This window comes from Pithys albifrons, chromosome 4, assembly GCF_047495875.1.
Source record: "Pithys albifrons albifrons isolate INPA30051 chromosome 4, PitAlb_v1, whole genome shotgun sequence".
In the NCBI taxonomy this organism is placed as follows: domain Eukaryota; kingdom Metazoa; phylum Chordata; class Aves; order Passeriformes; family Thamnophilidae; genus Pithys; species Pithys albifrons.
This window is the reverse complement of record NC_092461.1, coordinates 49867711-49887625: the sequence shown is the minus strand read 5'-3', so window position 1 is coordinate 49887625 and position 19915 is coordinate 49867711. Positions and strand designations below refer to the sequence as shown.

The 19915-nt window shown below is 40.2% G+C and overlaps 1 protein-coding gene across 4 annotated transcripts in view; it reads right to left on the bottom strand.

Moving 5' to 3' along the window:
- Positions 1-19915, bottom strand: part of RNF19A (ring finger protein 19A, RBR E3 ubiquitin protein ligase) — a 61872-nt gene that overhangs the window by 10111 nt on the left and 31846 nt on the right. For all 4 annotated transcript variants that reach the window (XM_071554076.1, XM_071554075.1, XM_071554077.1 and 1 more), the window contains 4 exons: positions 10958-11708; positions 4269-4477; positions 2202-2346; positions 1459-1621 (listed from right to left, as the gene is read on the bottom strand). In XM_071554076.1, coding sequence (XP_071410177.1) covers positions 1459-1621; positions 2202-2346; positions 4269-4477; positions 10958-11553 — 1113 coding nt within the window. In that variant the 5' untranslated portion in view covers positions 11554-11708. The remainder of the gene's footprint in view (positions 1-1458; positions 1622-2201; positions 2347-4268; positions 4478-10957; positions 11709-19915) is intronic.

Genomic DNA, 19915 nt, shown 5'->3' with positions numbered 1-19915 from the left:
GAACTCCACAGTAGCAGCTGCACTGCTTATTCACACTGGACAAAAACAAAGGTGGCATGTACAACCACAAGGAAATCTAGAAGAGGAGAATCAGAAGCCTGGACCAGTGTGTTTTCCTGACAGTTTGTCAAGAAAAACTAGAAATGCCAGGTTTGTTGAGAGAGAAGAATGAAAGTAAATTCTCTTCCTACACTAATTTTAAAAAGGTAAAATAAATTTTACTAAGAAAATTAAGCTTGAAGGGCCTGAAGGATCTCCATCATCAGTTGTTTTGAAGGAAGTATAAACCTGTGGCAGGGGTCACAGAAAAACGACTATTAAGCAGTGAGGTACAACAGAAATTCCCATGAGGCTGCCCCTCACAGACTAATGCTCTGAGACTTCACCATTAATACATGACAGGTGCTCAGTGAGGGAGACCTATCCCAAAATCTAAGGAGAAAAGCCAATAATGTAAAAGAAATCTGAAACAGTAACTGCTGCCTCCTTCCTCTTCTCACCTGAAGGTTCCAGTGACAGGATGGGCCTAAGCCATAACAGAATAAAAGGGTCAAAAGACAACTGTAGCACAAGGCAGGAGGACATGCTTTAAAAAAAAATACAGTGGAAAAGCTGCGTCCCTTAACTTTTTGTCTAGTAGCCTTTCCTCCCCAGTAAAAGCAGAGTCTTGCCAGTCATGTGAAAATCTATGCAGATAAAAGCAGAAAAACACATCTTCCAAGCCATCATTTCAAAAAGGCCATGTTCAGAATATCTGGATAGCTCACTACTCTATCCTAAGTTACATACAGGAGTTTGTCATTTACTTTACAGTAAAACCTACTACGTTTTTGAAGAGGAAACCTACCAACTGACTTCTGATTAACATGATCATATCTAGCTGATTCCCAAACAGCAAAATGAAGATAGAGTCCTGTCTAGCCCTGGACACTACTGCACATGGTGGACTGCCTCAAGGCAATTAATAAGCTGCTGAGTACAAATGCTTAAATTAAATGTAAGTATGCACCAACCTCAACTAGCCTAATTTTATACTAAAATTCTATTAACTACATGATTTACAAAAATAAGAAGAACTTTCCTTTTGCCTTCCTTGTTCTCCAAATACTATTTAATTCTAAGGGAGACAAGAGAAACCAGAGATTCAAAACAGAGCAACTTTGAAAAAGCATGCAGGAACTTTCATGATGAGACACAGAAACTGGAAATTGTTCAGTGTTTTGCTCTGCTTGTTTTAAGAGAAACAAGATTCTTAAAAACACTGCTTTTCCTTCCTGTACAACTGACACAAATATCCTTGAACAATGCAGGGGTTGGCTGGTTTGGTTTTTTTGTAGATTGTTTTTTGCTTTGTTTCTTAGAGGCTGATTAAGATACCCCCTTGCACATGGCACTGCCCAAGTCACACAATGCAGAAGGCAAAACCTGAAGCATGTTGGAAGTTGTGGCACGTTTTACCTTACGTCCCACATACACAGGAATTCCAATAATCATAGCAGGAATAGCAATGCCAGCTATTAAGGCAATTCCCACGGGAGCACCAACAAGCGTCCCCAGCTGCCACAGTATTTTCTTCTTACGGCTCCATGGTTTCTTCCCCCAAAATGTGCAACCTGACGGACTAATAGAAGAAGAAAACTGTAAAGAAATTGTAAATAAATCAACATAGCTATACACTACTGAACAGTTAGAAAATTACCCTAGTTATAAAATTATTGTCCTTAGCTTCAAGTTACAGGTATTATGGATACCAATCATCACTTAGTAATTTCTTCAGATGTTTTTTGCCTTGACATCATATTTTCCAACGTAAAGAGAAGCATATTGCAGGTTACCACACACTGGTCTGTGGTTCACAGGTAACTTACATAGTCAAGAGTTTTTGTATTTCTTACTACAAAGACAGTATTAAGTATCACTTTTAAGAAATTGGCAAAAAAGTGGATACATTCATCTAAACATTGAATTTGTACTAAGAAGATGCTGCATGCATAAGATGTAGAGAATATTTTAAAATAAAAAACAACAAAGCACTAATTTAAATAGATGTATTGAAAACTAACTTAATTCTCTGATATGGATATTTCAACTGTGATTCTCTACTCACAGAAGAAACCAACACTTAGAGCACTCTGGAATCTACTTCTGTACACTTTAGAAAACAAATTACCAACCACATAGATTTTTTTTCTTAAATGTACCTTAAATAATGTAAATCTGAGATCTCTTTCATACACAGCCAACAGAATTCACAGCCACAGACAGCACAAGTCATATGATTGCAGCTTCCATCATTCATTTTTATTATATAAGCAGCACAGCGTGGGCATGGCTTTATGTCATCAGCTGTTTAAAAATGAATATTAAGATCATATCAGTTCTTTGGACAGGCAGATTTAATCAAAATACAGACACACATCTGGGAAAACCAACTGAACCTTTACCTGAAAAATTAAACAAGTTTTTTGTAAGGTTGCTTTACATATCTTGACTTGTCAATGACTTGATATCTATTTGGTTTTGTAAATGTTGGACTGAGTACAACTAATGAAAACAAGGTGTATTAAACAACATTCAAGAAACTGAATAGGTAATGTATACTCTCTGTTCAACCATTTTCTAAGCTTAATAAAATATATATTAGACTCAGACATTAAATATGTATGTTAATACAGGACTGATAATATGGTCTATTAGAATATGATCCTCTTTTACATTTCATGATGTTATGAATCTTACATTTGAATATTCAGTCTTCACTCTGTTAACTTATCTAAAATCCACCTCCCCATTCACATTAAATGTACTTCACTGGTATCCCCAACCTCCTCTTGAGTCTTTTTAACAGCCCTGCTCTACATGTACTTACTCCCTAGAAAAAAACAGTGTAGTAAGAAGAGAACTCTGGAGGCTCTCCTTGTTCCCAAGTCAAATATGGAAAAATGAGGTTAAGTGACTGGCTCTGTCAAACAAGGGGTCATTGAGCAACAGTGAAATGCTTGTACACTGACACACCACAGTTGTGATCTTCATTCCTTCACATTACTGGTAGCATATGCCCTGTGGGACAGGCTGTTTATTCACAGTAACACAAATACCTTGCAGCTCCTAGTGCAGAACGACAAGTTTATGCCTCTGTGCTGCTGGGTAGGACAAAGGGAAAGCAGAGCTTAGGCTGGATATAAAGAATACCCAGAGAGGTGCAGAAGCAGCAGAATCCAAGCACCTCTGCCAACTGCAGTGCACAGGACAGTGAGCAGTGAGAGGATGCACCAGCTATTCCCACATGGGGCCAGATGCACAGCCTACAGAGCAGTAACCAAACCAAGCACAGGAATGGCAGAGCCACTGCTGCTCAGGCTGGGAGGGATTGAAAGCGGGAGAAAAGGTGCTGCTGTGCTAATTTACTTAGTTTGTTTTAAAATTAATTTGAAAATGAGAGCAAGATGCCAATTTTTAAGGCCAGTTGGAATGCTGTGCTAAAATATGCCAGCATAAACAACAAGTTAGACTCCCAAATCTAGGGCTGGACTGCAGAACAGCTCTAACTACAAGGTGCAAGAGAGACTCTTTACTGGAATATCTACCTTCCTTGTTTAGGCAGACACAAAGCTGACACATAAATCAGAGTTTGGTGGAATTCTTATCAACAGCAACCTGGACTCTTGGTATGAAAAATACTACTCTGAAGAGTTTATCCTCTTTTGGGGGGAATTACAAACAAGCTCAGCTTTAAAAATTGGAACTGTCTGCTTTCTGGTAGATAAGACAGATAAGCACTTCCTAGAAAACCAGAAATTAGTACTAACAGAGATGTCAAACATCAGAGCTGGCATGAGAGTAATAGTTCTATTTTGAAAGCAGAAAATCAGTGGGTGTGAATTTTATTTTTAACAGCTTTTATTATTAGCAACTGTGGGAAATTTCACCTATAGTGGAGAAAACAAGTGTACCCAGTGTGTAAGTGATACAGTCAAAAATGTCAGTATACTAAAGACGTGGGGATGTCTTGCAGAAAGTTCATTTGATTTCACATTTTTCAAAGTAACAATTTAAAATTATGACAAGCTTCTAAGACTTAACTCAGATGTTCTGGTCACAGAGTACTTCAAATTGTAACATTTAAAATTTTAATTCAAATTTAGAACTGCCATTTTATCTTTCTGAAAGACAAAGGATCCAGTATCTACCATGACACTTTTCTGTTCTATCCTTATTTACAGTTAATTGTGCAAATGAACAAAAGGTATGTTTTATAGACACAGTACCTGCTGCTCCAGATTCCTGGCTGTAACTAATAGATGAGGAACGAATTGTTCTCAGGCGCAGACTCTGAGCTCTCTCCTGCCGAGCAGCATCGCAGGTCTGGTTGGGATGCCAGATTTGCTTACAGTGGTAGCAAAACTCGGTTCCACAGCCTTCTCGTCCGCACGTCAGCTTGGGACAGCTGGCACATCCAAAGGCGATCACAGCGTATCTTAAACAATCAAGAGGGGCAAGAGAGCATTTTGTTAATAAACCCAGTTCTAGCTATAGACCAAAGCTGACAAGACAGCTGTCAGAGCAGCTGAAGCAGGTACAAAGGCAGTGGACACCAGGAGCTGACATTAGGTGGCCAGCACTGGCTCCTTTCGCCTCTTCCCACAACTCTGATGTCCCTGCATTAGATTAAGCATGCACAGAAATACAGTAATCACCGCAACGCTCTGCTCTCACTCACCTCAACTCCATGCAGGACTGAAATACAATGTATTTAAGGCTGAATGCAATACTGGAAAGTTTACAGTCACAAAAAAAAAATCACAGTTTAGAAGAACAGGGCAAAAAGCCCCCCAAAAGGTAATCAACCAATTAGGAAATGCTGTATTTTCAAAAGTGTCCCCATCACTATGGGGAATGTCTAAGCTGACCCTGTAACTACCTTAAGGGAAGTTCTCTCTGTGTTCTGCTGATATCTGGCTTTTAGAGTGAGTTCTGGTAAGTCATTGCCTTTTGGGAGTGAGTCGCATAGAACTTGAGTATTGTGTTCAGTTCTGGGCCCCTCAGCTCAGAAAGGATATTGAGGTGCTGGAGCGGGTCCAGAGAAGAGCAACAAGGCTGGGGAAGGGACTGGAGCACAAGCCCTGTGAGGAGAGGCTGAGGGAGGCTGGGGGTGTTTAGCCTGGAGAAGAGGAGGCTCAAAGGTGACCTCATCACTGTCTAGAACTACCTGAAGGGAAGTTCTAGCCAGGTGGGGGTTGGTCTCTTCTCCCAGGCACTCAGCAATAGGACAAGGGGGCACGGGCTTAAGCTCTGCCAGGGGAAATTTAAGTTGGAGATCAGAAAAAAATTCTTTCCAGAGAGAGTAATCAGGCATTGGAATGGGCTGCCCAGAGAGGTGGTGGATTCATTATCCCTGGAGGTTTTTAAACTGAGATTGGATGTGACAGAGTGCCATGATCTGGTAAATGGACTGGAGTTGGATCAAGGGTTGGACTTGATCTCTGAGGTCTTTTCCAACCCAATCGATTCCATGATTCTATTCTATAACGTGGAAGAATCCCTGCTAAGTGATCTGTAGTGTAACCTATTGCTGTAAAGACATCTGATTTGGTACTGCAAGAAACTTTTGGTATTTTACTAGTTACCCTTTTTTATGAATACTAATATTCAGTTTACAAAGATGTTTGTTAACTCTCTATTTTATAATATCAAAACAAGAAACCAAATATTTTATAAACAAGGATTTTGGTTTCTCAACAATTAAGGCATTTTTAAAAATAGATTTCAAGTTGTAAATGCAAAAACTGGCAAGAGTTCAGGGTCTCGCTGCCACCTTTACCCTGACAATACTACAGAGCACAAAGCTCCAAAAATGTTGAGACTTACAACACTGTGTTGCACTACTTCCTAATCAGACACTACCTGAACAGTCCTATACAGTGAGAGCTGCAGCTACAAATTAATTCCTTCATCAGATCTGCACTCCAAAGTTCACATGATAAAAACACAATGTGAATTACTGTTCATATCAATAGTAAATACAAACATGCATACACATACACACACGTGCCTTAATTCTTACCCACTGTAATTTCTTCAATGATTTTAAGCAATAGCTTTCTTTAAAATAAGTAATACTAAGTCCACTGGTATGAACACTGAAAACAGATGTATAGTTTTATTCACATGAACAGTGCCCCCTGAATAGACTTCAACAGATTTATAAATGCTGCAAGACTTAAACTGCTATCTGTTCAAATGAAGGCTATTTTAAAAGACTGAATTGTTTATTTTTACCTTCTGCCAATTTTATGGCAGTTGCATAAACTCATAATGTTCTTTATCAGTAATGATACTTAAAAAAATTGTTCTCACATTCTATTTTTATTTTAGAGTAGCTGGATCTGAAGGTCTATACCATTAATGCAAATCCTATTCCTTTCATTATTATTTTAAAACAGAGTGTTTTCACGTTCCCCCCAACAAGTTCTGCAAAGAAATTGGAGCTTTCAACCTTTCACTTCCAGATGATGCAGTTACAAGTGAGATACATGCTTGTCTGGTGTCAAATATTTCTTACTTTCCAAGTAGAAATGTCAATTAATTCCTAGACTCTTCTATATTGCTGACAAGTTAATCAGCTTGATTTTCCCCCACTTTCTGCACCCTGAAGAGATAATTGCTTTGCATGTACACAAAGAGACTCTGATCCAAACAATTCCTCAACACATAGGGATACATTCAAGGCTTGCTAACGTTTGTAAAACAAAAATCTCAAGTGTAACCCATAAGTGTAATTTATATCCTGCCTCCTTCCTATCACTAATAAAGCACGGGCACACCCCTGAGGGCACTCCCCCTTTGGCACTGTTGCATTGGCACACCTTGAGAAAGCAATGTTTTAGACCAGAGCAAATCTCAGTTCAAACTGTACAAGACTACAGGTTTAATGCCCACATTTTGCATAGATTTTACAGGAGATGTGAAAGCCAAAGTTCTTGTTAGGCTGAGAGAAGGAAAAACTCAACCAAATTTGAAGTAATAACCAGTAAAACAAAAAACAGAGGTAAAGAGAAATTAATTGAAGAAAAGCTGCATATTGAGAAGAGGGATGAAGAATTTGTGCTCTTTTGTCTGATCTGCTTTTTGCTGGATAAAAATTAGAAAATCTAGGAATTGCTGCTCCCTTTCAGTAATGTCAGCAATACAATCTAAGAGCAAAACCATTAAATAATTCAAACAGAGGAAAAGACAGAACACATTTGGAATACTAATTCTGTAAGGCTTGTTAAATGACATTGGAAAACTGGTATAAAAAAAACGAATATAAAAAAATTAGTCTGGCAAACAGCTCATGAGGTTTCCTTATCTGTGCTCCTTCCCTGGAAAGGATCATTTGTGTGACAGTGTCCCTGTCAGGGCACTGCAGGTGGGAGGTTACTGCTGGTCCAGACTTTTATGGTGTTTCAGGTAACAACAACAACCAGGATGCACCTGAGCTTGCACCAAAAGCCGAGGATGAAGGAGCCCGGGGTCAGGAAGTCTGTGGTGCCAGCAGAGTAAGCACCATTCTGGTACCGGAATGCTGCAGTGCCAGAGACCCCACAGCTCCCGGGCAGCCCATCCAGGGCACTGCAGTGCAATGAGGCTCTCCTCTGCACTAAGCCGTAGCGCGCTCGGTGGGAACGTAAGGTCTCCACTAGGACAGAAGTAACAGGTATGCACGAAATACTGCAGTTTGTTTCAAGATCTATTTTGCCATGTATAGGATTTGTTTTTTACTCCAAACAGACTGAGAGCTGAAAATGTTACTTCCCACCTACTCATTGTTTTTTCCTGAGAGCACAGGGGACCAAGATGTAAAAAACCCAGTGTTACAACAGACCAACCTAACTTCCCTCCATTTTTCCCCCTTCCTCTTCTCCCCAACACCCCCCTCCTCTGGAATCAAAGTTCTTATAATTATCTGCTCTGCATGAAACCTCATCCTCCTGGGTTTGTGATTCTTACACAGTCATACTGTGAGAGAGTGTTCATGTTCAATTTATCCTTTTTAATACACAGACATGTTCCATTTTCAAGTGCTCCCCACTCTGTGTTTCTCTCTGTGTATAATGTACCTCAGAGCGAGTAAATGCATTCCCTATCACGAAGTGCAGTGCCTTCTCTGCCCTTTCCTTGCCTGTCTTGCCTGAACAAATACTTTATTCCAAAATAAACCTCCCAAAACTCGAATTGAAATTATCCTTTAGAAAACACAACATTTGGTAACATGGTAATTTAGAAAGCACAACATCCAGCTCATTTTTTGTCATTGTCTTCTCAGTACTGTCTTTTGTATTTGGTCTGAATTTTTGTCCTAGTGTGATGCTCAAAGACTGAAACAATATTACATGGGATGTTTTATCAATGCTGGGAAGAACTGAACCATTGTCGTGCATTATCCATTTTTTACCTACTTGTGCAGTATGTTTTTTCCTACCAAAATGCTCCACTTTGCACCAGTTTCTTTTTATTACATTACTTATTTCTAATCTTAAGGTCAATTTCAGGAAATAATGCTACTCTCTGAAGTTATTACATCTCTCCTCCTTTGGAATTAATTGCAAATTTAGTAAATGCATTCCATCCAGCCCCTTCATGAAATACATGATCCATGCATGCTAAGCTCAGGTTAGCTACCATCACAACCTCAATGCATTCTGCCATCCTCCTTCTATGCTCCACCCCCACAGTAAATCCCTGTTACTGCCTTCCATACCACTGCCATGTCTCCTTCACCCCTCCCTGTGTGTGCTTTCTCCCAGCTAGGCACAAAAGGACTTGCCAGGCGGTGCTGCGGGGGCTGCCAGAAGGCCAAATTTACAACCGTAACTGTACGATTCATATGCAGGTATTACTCTTGCTGAAGGCGTTTTTGGTGACCTTTCTTTTGCTCAACCAGTATGCTTTTTTCCCTAACCACCTCAGATTAATTGATGTTGAATGCTCAATCCCTGCTGCCCAACGTATCTGATGGTTCTGAAGGTTTCAAAACTATCAGAAGGATGGAAAAAAGACAAAACATGACTGTGTGAGCTCGTTTCTTTAGGATGACAACCACGAACAATGAAAAGTATCCACATAACCAATTTAATCTCATTTTAAACTAGTAATGAGAATTCAGTGAGGAGGTACTCTGTGTACTAAAAGCAGAAATCATCTATCACTGCAAAGTATTTCCCTGCCACTTGAAGAGTATTGGAAAAGTCATGTTATCAAAAGTACAACATAAGGTTGCCCACACAGTACTAGTTTGTTCCCTCCACACGTGGACATTGGCAGAGTTTATCTGCCTAGCAATGTTTTCCACAGGATTCCACTCCCAGAGTAAGGAGCACTCAGCAGTCAGTTCTGGAGCAGTGATTTAAATATTTGCTGTACACTGATACCTTGCTGTGGGATCACATGTTTGCACGGAACTTTAACTGTGCTCTGACGACCCACATTTTATTTTTATTCACAGCAATTATCAACACAGTTTCTGACCATTGAAATATACTTAGGAAATGTTTTTTTTTAAAAAAACAGGTAAGAAAATTGAAGGACAAAAAGCAGGTCAAGTGAAAAGTCTCCATTCAACAAACCTGCCTTAGTCTAACTAATTAAGTACTAAAAAGTATCTGAACCACTAAAACATGATTTAATAGAAAACGGTTTAGAAGTTCTTAAATGCTTCCCCTACCTTGAGTAAGAACAGCTTATCTAGAACACAGAGATTTAGGGAAACTTGAGCAAAGCATACTTCTGCCTATCAAGTAATACCTTCTAGAGGTTGTTTTCTTATGCAGCACCAAAATATTATGAGCAAGCTGTACTGGTTTTGTTCACATGACCTCGTTACAGGCTCATGCAAACAATCCATCCCTCAAATTACTTTTCCTTCTCTCCTCAAACTCTATCTCATTAATGCCATCCGTGTTGGACCAAATATGAAACTATCACCTTTTTTCAGTTCCTGCTTTTGACTCTTATTAGCAAATTCTGTTTCATTTAAAGCATGGAAGCAAAGTTGTATTTCAACTAAGTTCTAAAATTAAGCATCTGAATATTAATATTGGAACAGTTCATCTACCATTTTGCTTGTTCTCTTCCAACACTCTTCCTTTCTTCATTCTACTTCCTGCTCACCCATGAGGCTCTGAAGCAGAGCTGCCAACCTCCAAGTTCTCAGTGAGTACTGCACGTTCAGGCTGGTCATGGCTAAAACCTTTACACAGTAGGATAATCAAACAAGCTCTGAAAAAGCAGCTTGCTGAAGAATGGCATTATGAGAGAGACACCAGTAGCAAAGCACGATGCGTTGCTCAGTAGGACTCAGCCTGCTCATGTCAGAATTCATCTTGGTTTCAGAAATGTTCAAGTATTACAGCAATGTTAAAACATTACGTTCCTCAGATAATAAGCAGGAACAAGATGATTATCTTAACATCAGAATCCTGCTGACAGGCAACAAGTGCTGTCTCAAGCCACAAGATGGAAGATATCTGAAGCAGGAGAGACCTTTTAATTCAAAGAAAAGCTTAAATCATTTTTACAGTACAGTCACCAAATTTTCAATTCTCTTTAGTTTGAGCTTTTTCCATCATTGCCTCGGCAGTGCAACATTTAAGCTTTTTTCTGTCTGCCACAGATACATGGCAACATTTACCAATAAAAAGCTTCTTGACATTGCTGAAATTCCCTCTGTGTAGAAAAAAAAGAAAAATCTTCCTGAGAAAGGGGTTTATTTTGGAAGGTGGGTTGTGGCTTGGATTTTCATTTATTTTGATTTCTTGTCTTTTTCCTTTTTTTTAAGACAATTCTGCCTGCTACCTACTTGTACAACACACAGCAATATGCTAAAGTAAAGCAAGTAATTTTTCAAAAAGCATAATCCCATGAAAATGATGTATTTAGGCTGCCACTTTTTTGCAGATAAAGGAAAAATACATACCCACAATCTGGAGCTGGGCACCACCTACAGTCAGGATCCGCAACCAGCCACCGCCTCAGCATGAACTCCTCGTACTTTTCCATCAAGATGTCATCATTTAATATCAAACGGATATCATGAGGATTAAATCGTTCTGAGCATTCTGGACAGCTGATATTAACTCTGCTCTCCGAGATTTCTATCCGGAGATACTGACGCAAGCAATCCACACACGACCTGTGGTGACACGTCATGATCTCCGGGAACCTGTCCTTGGAGTGCCGCAAAAGGCACAAGGGGCATTCCATGAAGTCTCCACTTGGTTTGCTGCTAGAGGTTGTTCCGTTATCCGAAGAGGTACACGTGGAGAAAATAGAGTTCTTGTCTGTACACATTTCTGAATGAATACTTTCAATACTTGCAATTCCATCAACACCTCCATTTAAATCCCTAGACTTGCGTTTCGTGTCTTTTTTCCTCCGAAAAAGTGAGCCCAATGAAATTCTTCTTTTCTTTGGTGCCTTTTTGACTGATGGCAAGCTCACGGAGGAAGCAGAAGACTGGAGGTCCCGATCAGAGCCCATTTGCCGATGTAAACTCATGTCTAGGTCACTCATCAGAAAAGGGTTAAATTTCACATACAATCCTAATCATTTTTAAGGATCAAACAGAGTCTGAGGATACAGCCATATTGTTATGTAATCCAGTTTGAGAGTCTTCATGCAGAAAATTCACATGTATCTGCTTCCAGCAAATTCTTTAGAGGAATTCCCTATACAAGGAGGAAAGATTAAAATAAAAGAAAATTAGAATCACAACCATCACTTTTGGTTCTGAAAGGTCACAGCTCTCTAGTGACCTGTTATTTCTATTAGTACCATCTCCTCCTCGCCATCTGACCCAATACCTCTTTCTGTCAGCTTTTCCGAGCTTTTACATCCTTCTCATCCTAACAAGCCTGTAATTTCCCTGTTGCTGAGGAGTGTCTTTGTTACACTTAATCAGTGCTGAGAATGGCGTCTTCACTCTCCTGCTCCCTTAAGGGGTGTGTGTGTGTCTGCATGTGTAGAAATTACCAAACTCCAAGCTGACAACTAAGTAAATGCACAAGTTCCTCTAGAAAGCTTAGTAACAGGCTTATAGCATTGGAAATCTGTTTTCTCTGCCTTACACTTTCCTCACACATGATAAGGTCAACTAAAAATCCAATATAGTTAATTAAAAATATTTTTGTGTGTTTTGAATCCATTTAGACTGACAGCAGAAATTAAATCACTGCGGATAAACAACTCGAGAGATTCTCAGAGTCTGAGGGTTCTCAGAGAAGCATGCATATTTATAACATAAGGCATCTGAATATTTCAGGGAGCAGAGCTGCAGAGTGAGTGACAGCCAACACTGCCTTGCCTTTCAACTTCTTCGTAATCAAGACAAGAGTACAGTTAAGGTGACAACATTTGTATTTTTTATCAGATTGGTTGCTGTAAATCAAAATTAAAAAAAAGAAGTTCCAAAACCTGACTCCTGTCACATATCAAGTTTCAGTTATTCCCCACCTACAAGATGACAGCAAGGATCTCCTGTTCCCTGCTGCTTAACTCACTGGCTCCAATAGGAAAGAGAAAGGTGTTCTCTTATTTCCCTCTGACAGAGGAGACTGCTACAAGAAGTGGCAGATCACCTCCAACCAAACCCACTAATTCGTCCCCAAACATGCAAATATTCCAACTTCTCGGAAGCCTGACTGTACAAGAGGAATTTTTCTAACTCTTGGTGTACTGCTGCTATAACAGAAGAACAAGAAGGCATTTTTTTCATGACACCAGTGCTGCATATCCGAGTCCAACCATTGCTTTGGACTCCTTTCCTCAGCGTTTCCCACCTTAGCTCCCAGAAAGGCATGCACTGAGTTTCTGTGACTTTATCAAAGCACAGAATCAGAAACCGAAGACTAGAAGTATGTCCAAAGGCAGAAACAAAGGAATGTGGAGATGAATGTCTCCATGTGCCCAAGGCAGGCAGTCCGCACGCCGGTGAGAGACCAGCACAAAAGTCCTATGAGGAAAGGCTGAGGGAGCTGGGGGTGTTTAGCCTGGAGAAGAGGAGGCTCAGGGGAGACCTTATCACTCTCTACAACTACCTGAAAGGGTAGCCAGGTGGGGATTGGTCTCCTCTCAGGCAACCAACAGTAGGACAAGAGGGCACGGGCTTAAGCTCTGCCAGGGGAGGTTTAGGTTGGATATCAGGAAGGAGTTCTTTACAGAGAGAGTGGTCAGGCATTGGAATGGCCTGCCCAGGGAGGTGGTGGATTTTCTGACCCTGGAGGTTTTTAAGGTGAGAGTGGACGTGGCACTGAGTGCCATGATCTAGTAATCAAAGTGGGGTTGGATTAAGGGTTGGACTGGATGATCTCGGAGGTCTCTTCCAATTCAACTGATTCTATGATTCTAAAACCAGCCGCGTGCTGTGCGTCTCCGGGAGGGATCACCGAGTGCCTGGGACAAGACGAGGAAGTTTCAGAGGACAAGTGACCAGCAGTGGAAACAGGAATCCCTCTCCAAAGAGGAAACCCAGAAATAGCTCATGGGCTGTCCATCTCGCCCAAGCAACGCGTGCAGCAAAACCCACTGCTGGACTCTCCCTCTTCAGGGGACCTCAGGAGTTGCTGGCTATTACCAGTAGGCAGCCAAGACAACACTACTCAGTTTATACAACCGTCCAGTTCAGCAGTATCCCACCAGAATACTGCCTTCTTCAAGTGTAAAAAAAGAGGGGGGAAAAAGGCCCCAACCATAAAAAAACCCCAACCAAAAAAATCCACACATCTCCTTGTTTTGATAAAAAGAGGTCTTATTGAGGCCCTAGAATTTTTGGTAAGAAAAAAGAAAGCTACTGTATTCTACTTTTTAAATGCTAAATTATTACTACCTTTTCTTTTTAATAAAGGAAAATCTTACCACTGTGAACATTTAAAAAAATAATCTTAGTTTACTCCCAGGGTCCAAAATGAAGCACATTTCAAGAACATAACATACTCTTTCTTCTCTCCTAAGGGAACATTTTCAGCCTAAAAATCTAGCCAAAAGGAATCTTGGATGCTTTACCTGCTTCTGTTCCCAAAACAAATTTAATATTTTTAAAGACGCTGTTTCTCATTAAATGAACTAAAACATTGCCTTATCAAAAAAAAAAAAGAAGAAACTGAAAAAAACCTTCTCCACAATGACGACAGAAAGGAGGAGATGTCCTTCTCCCCAGCATCTTGGCATGGGGTTGTATCATAGATACATTAATTGGCAGATAGTGTCTGAACTGTACTACAGATACAGCTCATGGCTGACAATAAGTTAAATTTATATGTTTAGAAGTGCAAGGATAACCTTAAAAGCATTATTATAACTGGATAATTACTAACACTGGTATGTTCACACAGATACTACCAGGGCAGTGAAAAGCACCGTCCTCCCTAAACCAGAAGAGTCCATGAACAAAACGAACAGCAATCAAAGAACCCACTTCAGACAAGAAGTTTTCTGTTCTTTTGGGTTATTTTAAGAAGAAAATAAAATAGGAAAAGGTAGGAAGTAAACAGTAACACAGCAAGTCTGTCATTACAAGCCATCTCCTCCTCCCTTTCTCTGGAGAGGAAAGAATGTGTATTACAGCATTTCTGCCAGTTCTAACAGATGTACAAAATCAAGAAATAGCAGCTCTAGTGATGAACAAGTTGTACTTTTTTTTTTCCTTTTTAAATAAACAAAGATTCTCCCATGCTGTAAAGAAAGAGACCAGTATGTTCTATAGTTCTTTGAGCAGTGGGATCTGATAAGCAGTCTCTCAGAAATAGCAGGTTGGTCTTCTAAGGAAAATAGTTAAACTTTGAGTGGATTTTTGAATGGAAAAGTTGCCAGTTATTTCAGACCATCATCAATTATGGGGTCTAGAATTAAATGCAGAAAGCTAGTTTTAAAAGCCTTGCTTTTCCTTATATAGTAATTCGGGATTGACATTTTAGTGACGTTCAAAGATGACTTTGCTGAAATGAAAAGATTCAGCAGATGATTTATTACAGGAAAAAATGAAGACAAATGTTACAATGCTAATAATGATCAGAGCTGTACAAAACCATAAAAGCTTTACTAGCACAATCTGGAGCCCCAGCCAGTTCTCATGTTGCTCAACCCAACACAGCATCTGCGTGTTTTTGCTGACAAAAAAAGAGGAAAAAAATATTTGATTCTGTACAGCCAGAGAATACAATGCCTGTATTATTCCAGTAACAATGAGTCCCACATGAAGGAGACATACTGTGTGCAAAATGAAGCTCTGAAATCCAACTACTTGAAATGAGCTGAGACGCACAAATTATGATAATAAAAAACAATGTAATGTTGAGACAAATTCACTGCAAGTTTTGCACTACTCTCACTGACTAGTATAAGTCCTGCCAACACACAGAAGAAATTAATACGGGCAACAGCAAAGGGACAGAAAAACCAGAGTGCAAATCCTAAAAATTGAAGTTCACCACTGTTCTCAACATTTCCTCAAAAGCACTTACTGACTACAGAAAAACCATGTTCCTGGCTCCCTGCCATGCCCGAAGCCCTACCACAAACCCAAATCCCAGCCGTGCTGTGCATTCTGCTCATGCCACAGACGGCCACAGAACACCCGTCGCCACAGCACAAACACACCTTGTCAGCTGAAGGTTTCCAAAAGCACAAATGACATTTACAGTTGCAACTCACGTAAAGCTCAGTACTGAACTGCTATCTGTTCCTTCTGCAGTCCTGCCTGAACTGTTTGCTGGGGAATCCTAAAGAACAACCAGTTAATTGCCTTCTACAATTCTTTTCAACCATGCCTCTTTAAGTGAATGCTATTGCTGACCATATAACAGAGGGGGAGGGAAAGGAAATCAAAATAATCTTGCAAAGGGAGAAGTTTTCAACTCGGAGATGACTGGGGTGAAGAGTATCTTCTAGTATGGCTCTCCATGGCATAATCTTTGCTTGTCTCATCTTACCAATTTCAAAACATTTTGGAAATGCCCTAAGGGCAGCTGAGGATAACCCTGCTGATTTTGCAAGAAAAGAGTGACAAAACCCGACTTCCCTAAGCCTGCTGGGGGGGGACTGACTCCCTCACACTCCAAACTGTCCTACAGACTCATGGGAGGCACCAGCCCAACATGCTGCTGCTCCTCCAGTACACATTCAACCTGGTATACAGGACCAGCAAACCAGGGGGGCTGCCATCAACACAAACTGCTTCACACACATCTGCACAAGGAAGGCAGGATTACACATTTGTGCAGGAATGGAGACAAACCACCATAAACCAAGATGTAGCTACATCCTCACTAAAGCCATTAAATATTCCCTCATGTAATTGGTGCTTAAATGGCAAATTTAGACTTTCCCTGCCCCAAGCAAACCCTCTTGATCTCAGGCATTTGCTCCTCTGGCAATTTAACCAAGCACCAACTCTGTTAGCATACTGAAAGCTATTTCTTAATTAAAACAGACAATCAATGGCTTCCTCTGCAACATCTGTAATGCCCAACATCTATACTTTCCTAAATGCACTGATCCACCTCAAAGAGATGTGTATAAAAAATCCTCCAGAGCTTGACTGTCATCCACCAAAACCACCACAGATCTGAAATACATTTCTGTCTCCCTCTTCCAATGAGCATCTCCTGTCAGTCTCACAGCATCCCAGAATTTCTATGCTATGATGTTCTTAACACAGAGGTATCTCTAACCATCTAAAAGAGGCACCAAACCCAAATTTTCCTTTTCATTTAATCCATGGTCTAAACATTGCAAACATAGTAGAATAAAATGGAAAACAAAAATATGCAAAAGTTTAAGGTACTAAATTAAATACCAATGTACAGGATTTTGAAACAAAGCAATTAAGTATCTCATTTCAATGGCCACTCTTTAAATGTCAATTCATTGCACAACAGTTTTTAAAACTGGGGGGAAAAATCCAAACACTTTTGCCTGAGGATTTCTAAAAGACTATACCCCTACTCACTTTGCACATGCCTCAGATTCAATTATACACACATCTGGCATTGCTGAGTTAAAACAGAGTGAGGAACAGTCTGAAAAAGTTTAACAGTTTTGACATCTATGTGTTTCTGCAACCCTATGTCCCTTTAACAACACCCCCATACTCACTTCAATGCACTTGGTGTCAGAGCATTCTAGAACTGTTACTTGGTTTATGCACAGATGATTTAGTACAAGCATAATCAACACCCTGCAACTTGGAGGTAAACAAATGGAAACTGTGTTGAAACAAAGGTTCTGGTAGAATCTTTGTGTGCACTAAGTTGAAAAATAAAGTCCTTTAATGGTAACATAAAGCAGCATACTGTGTTAAATGAATGCATATTGTGCAGGTAAATGGTTAATTGCAACAATTAGCAGAGTGCATTTGTAACTCCTTCAATATACTTCCCTTCAAAAACTAAATCGAGATTAGTTACATTTTCCATGTAATGTTTTCAAAGACTGTAAAGATACTTAAGTTTAACTTGTGTAGAGTTTTTGATGTCTTGCAACTTTCTAATAAAAGTTGAAATAAAGCGTTGATACTATTTGGATTTAACCGAAAATTTACTCATACAAAAGAACTTTAGCAAATCTGTACCAGAAGATTTCTCAAGCTTTTAACACAAACCCAGACCTACAGATACTTGTCAAACATTTACAGTGATTTGTTATAGTATGACAGGATGCAAAAATGTGAAGTCTAAGTGTCTTAAATAATTCACTTAAACGAAACTGTGTAAAACTACTTCAAAAATTATGTAAATTTTACTTCATTATGAGTTTTCTCTTTTGAACAAAGGGCATCAGTCTGGTAGTTTCCATATTATGAAAGTGACTTTTACCTTTCAGACGCTTTTGCAGGAAGGTTATCTCTTACTTTCTGTCCTGCTTTGTTCTAAAGCCCTCATGTGAATGCTTATCTTAAAGCACGAAGATCACTCTTGGCAAAAGTTACTGGAGTTGCTTCTACTAGTAGCAGATCCTTTCCAGGGTGAAAATTACTTGATCATTTAGTTAATTACATCGCGCTTCCTTATGCTTAAGGATGGAGTATTGATAGCTGCACAGAGGCAATTATTTCAAAAATGGGATTCCCAAATCCACAACTAATCCAAGACAAATTTCTCAAAACCTTGAGAAATCTGCCATGTCAAGTCTCAAACTTCAGGCATCATCTGTAAAGAACAGAACTACTCCAGTGAAATGATTTCACTTGTACATTCAAAAGACTGGTAGCAGAGTACCCTGCACCTATGGTACCAAGCAGTCACTCACTCGCCCATTTGACATTGAAGCTGCAGAGGGATCAGTGAAGGTGCAAACAAGATCTGGGACATGCCCATATGAACACAGAACTGATAAGAAGAATTGAATAGTCCCTTATTCCTAAAATGAAAAAAGTTAAACCCTATGGACAAGCCAGCTTGGCACATGCAGGCCACCGGACCACTGCCAAGGGAGAAACAAGGGATCTTCCAGGAGCAAAAGGACTTGCTCTAACACAGGGAAGTTTCTACAATGCAGAGTCATTTTACTTCAGGGGGAGTCTTCAAATCATTAGCCTTGCCTGACTTCTTATGTAGAGATTTAGATTAGATGTGAGGAAGAAATTCAAGAATAGTGTAGCCAGCAGGACTAAGGCAGTGACCCTTCCCCTGTACTCTGCGTCGGTGAGGTCACACCTTGAGTACTGTGTTCAGTTCTGGGCCCTTCAGTTCAGCAAAGATATTGAAGTGCTGGAGTGGGGCCAGAGAAGAGCAACAAGGCTGGTGAAGGGACTGGAGCACAAGTCCTATGGGGAGAGGCTGAGGGAGCTGGGGGTGTTTAGCCTGGAGAAGAGGAGGCTCAGGGGAGACCTTATCACTCTCTACAACTACCTGAAAGGATGTTGTAGCCAGGTGGGGATTGGTCTCCTCTCAGGCAACCAACAGTAGGACAAGAGGGCATGGGCTAAAGCTCTGCCAGGAGAGGTTTAGGTTGGATATCAGGAAGGAGTTCTTTACAAAGAAAGTGGTCAGGCATTGGAATGGCCTACCCAGGGAGGTGGTGGATTTTCTGACCCTGGAGGTTTTTAAGGTGAGAGTGGACGTGGCACTGAGTGCCATGATCTAGTAATCAAAGTGGGGTTGGATTAAGGGTTGGACTGGATGATCTCGGAGGTCTCTTCCAACCCAACTGATTCTATGATTTACTGTGAGGGTGGTGAGGCACTGGCACAGGTTGCCCAGAGAAGCTGTGGATGCCTCATCCCTGGAAGTGTCCAAGGCCAGACTGGATGGGGCCCTGAGCAACCTCATGTAGTGGCAGCTGTCCCTGACCCCGGCAGAGGGGCTGCAACCACATCATCTGTAAGGCTACTTCCAATCCCAACTAGTGTACAGGTCCATGTTAGTAAGAATCCCTGATACTCACTATCAGATGAGAATTAAGAGAAAAACACTTGTGAGGCAGAGATAGTTTAATCTCTTAAGAAATCTAGTAACTGCACTGTTACCCTCTCTGAGTTTATTCTGACTGCACTTTATTTTTCCTTAAAGTCCTGTGTCAACTATCTGGAAATTCTATTTTAACTTGCAGAACAAAGCAATATTGTTTGTAAAACAATGAAGCAAACAGACAGACTATGAACCCGCTTGGGCTGAAAGCCTGAGACAGTCAGACTGACCGGGCATAAAAATGAAAAGACGGAGAGTATTTAAAATACAGAGAAGCCTGCAGAATACACACTGCAGAACTGCCAGAAGTCAACTGATATACAATGTTCTATTTTAAAATTTTCAACGGTATGGAGCACACGACAAACCAGTTCTGACAGCTAGAAAAATCTTCAACAGCTTATTAAAAAAAAAAAAAAGTTATGCTTCTTCCTTAGAAATTTATGAGCAATACATCCTGTATCATGTGTCCA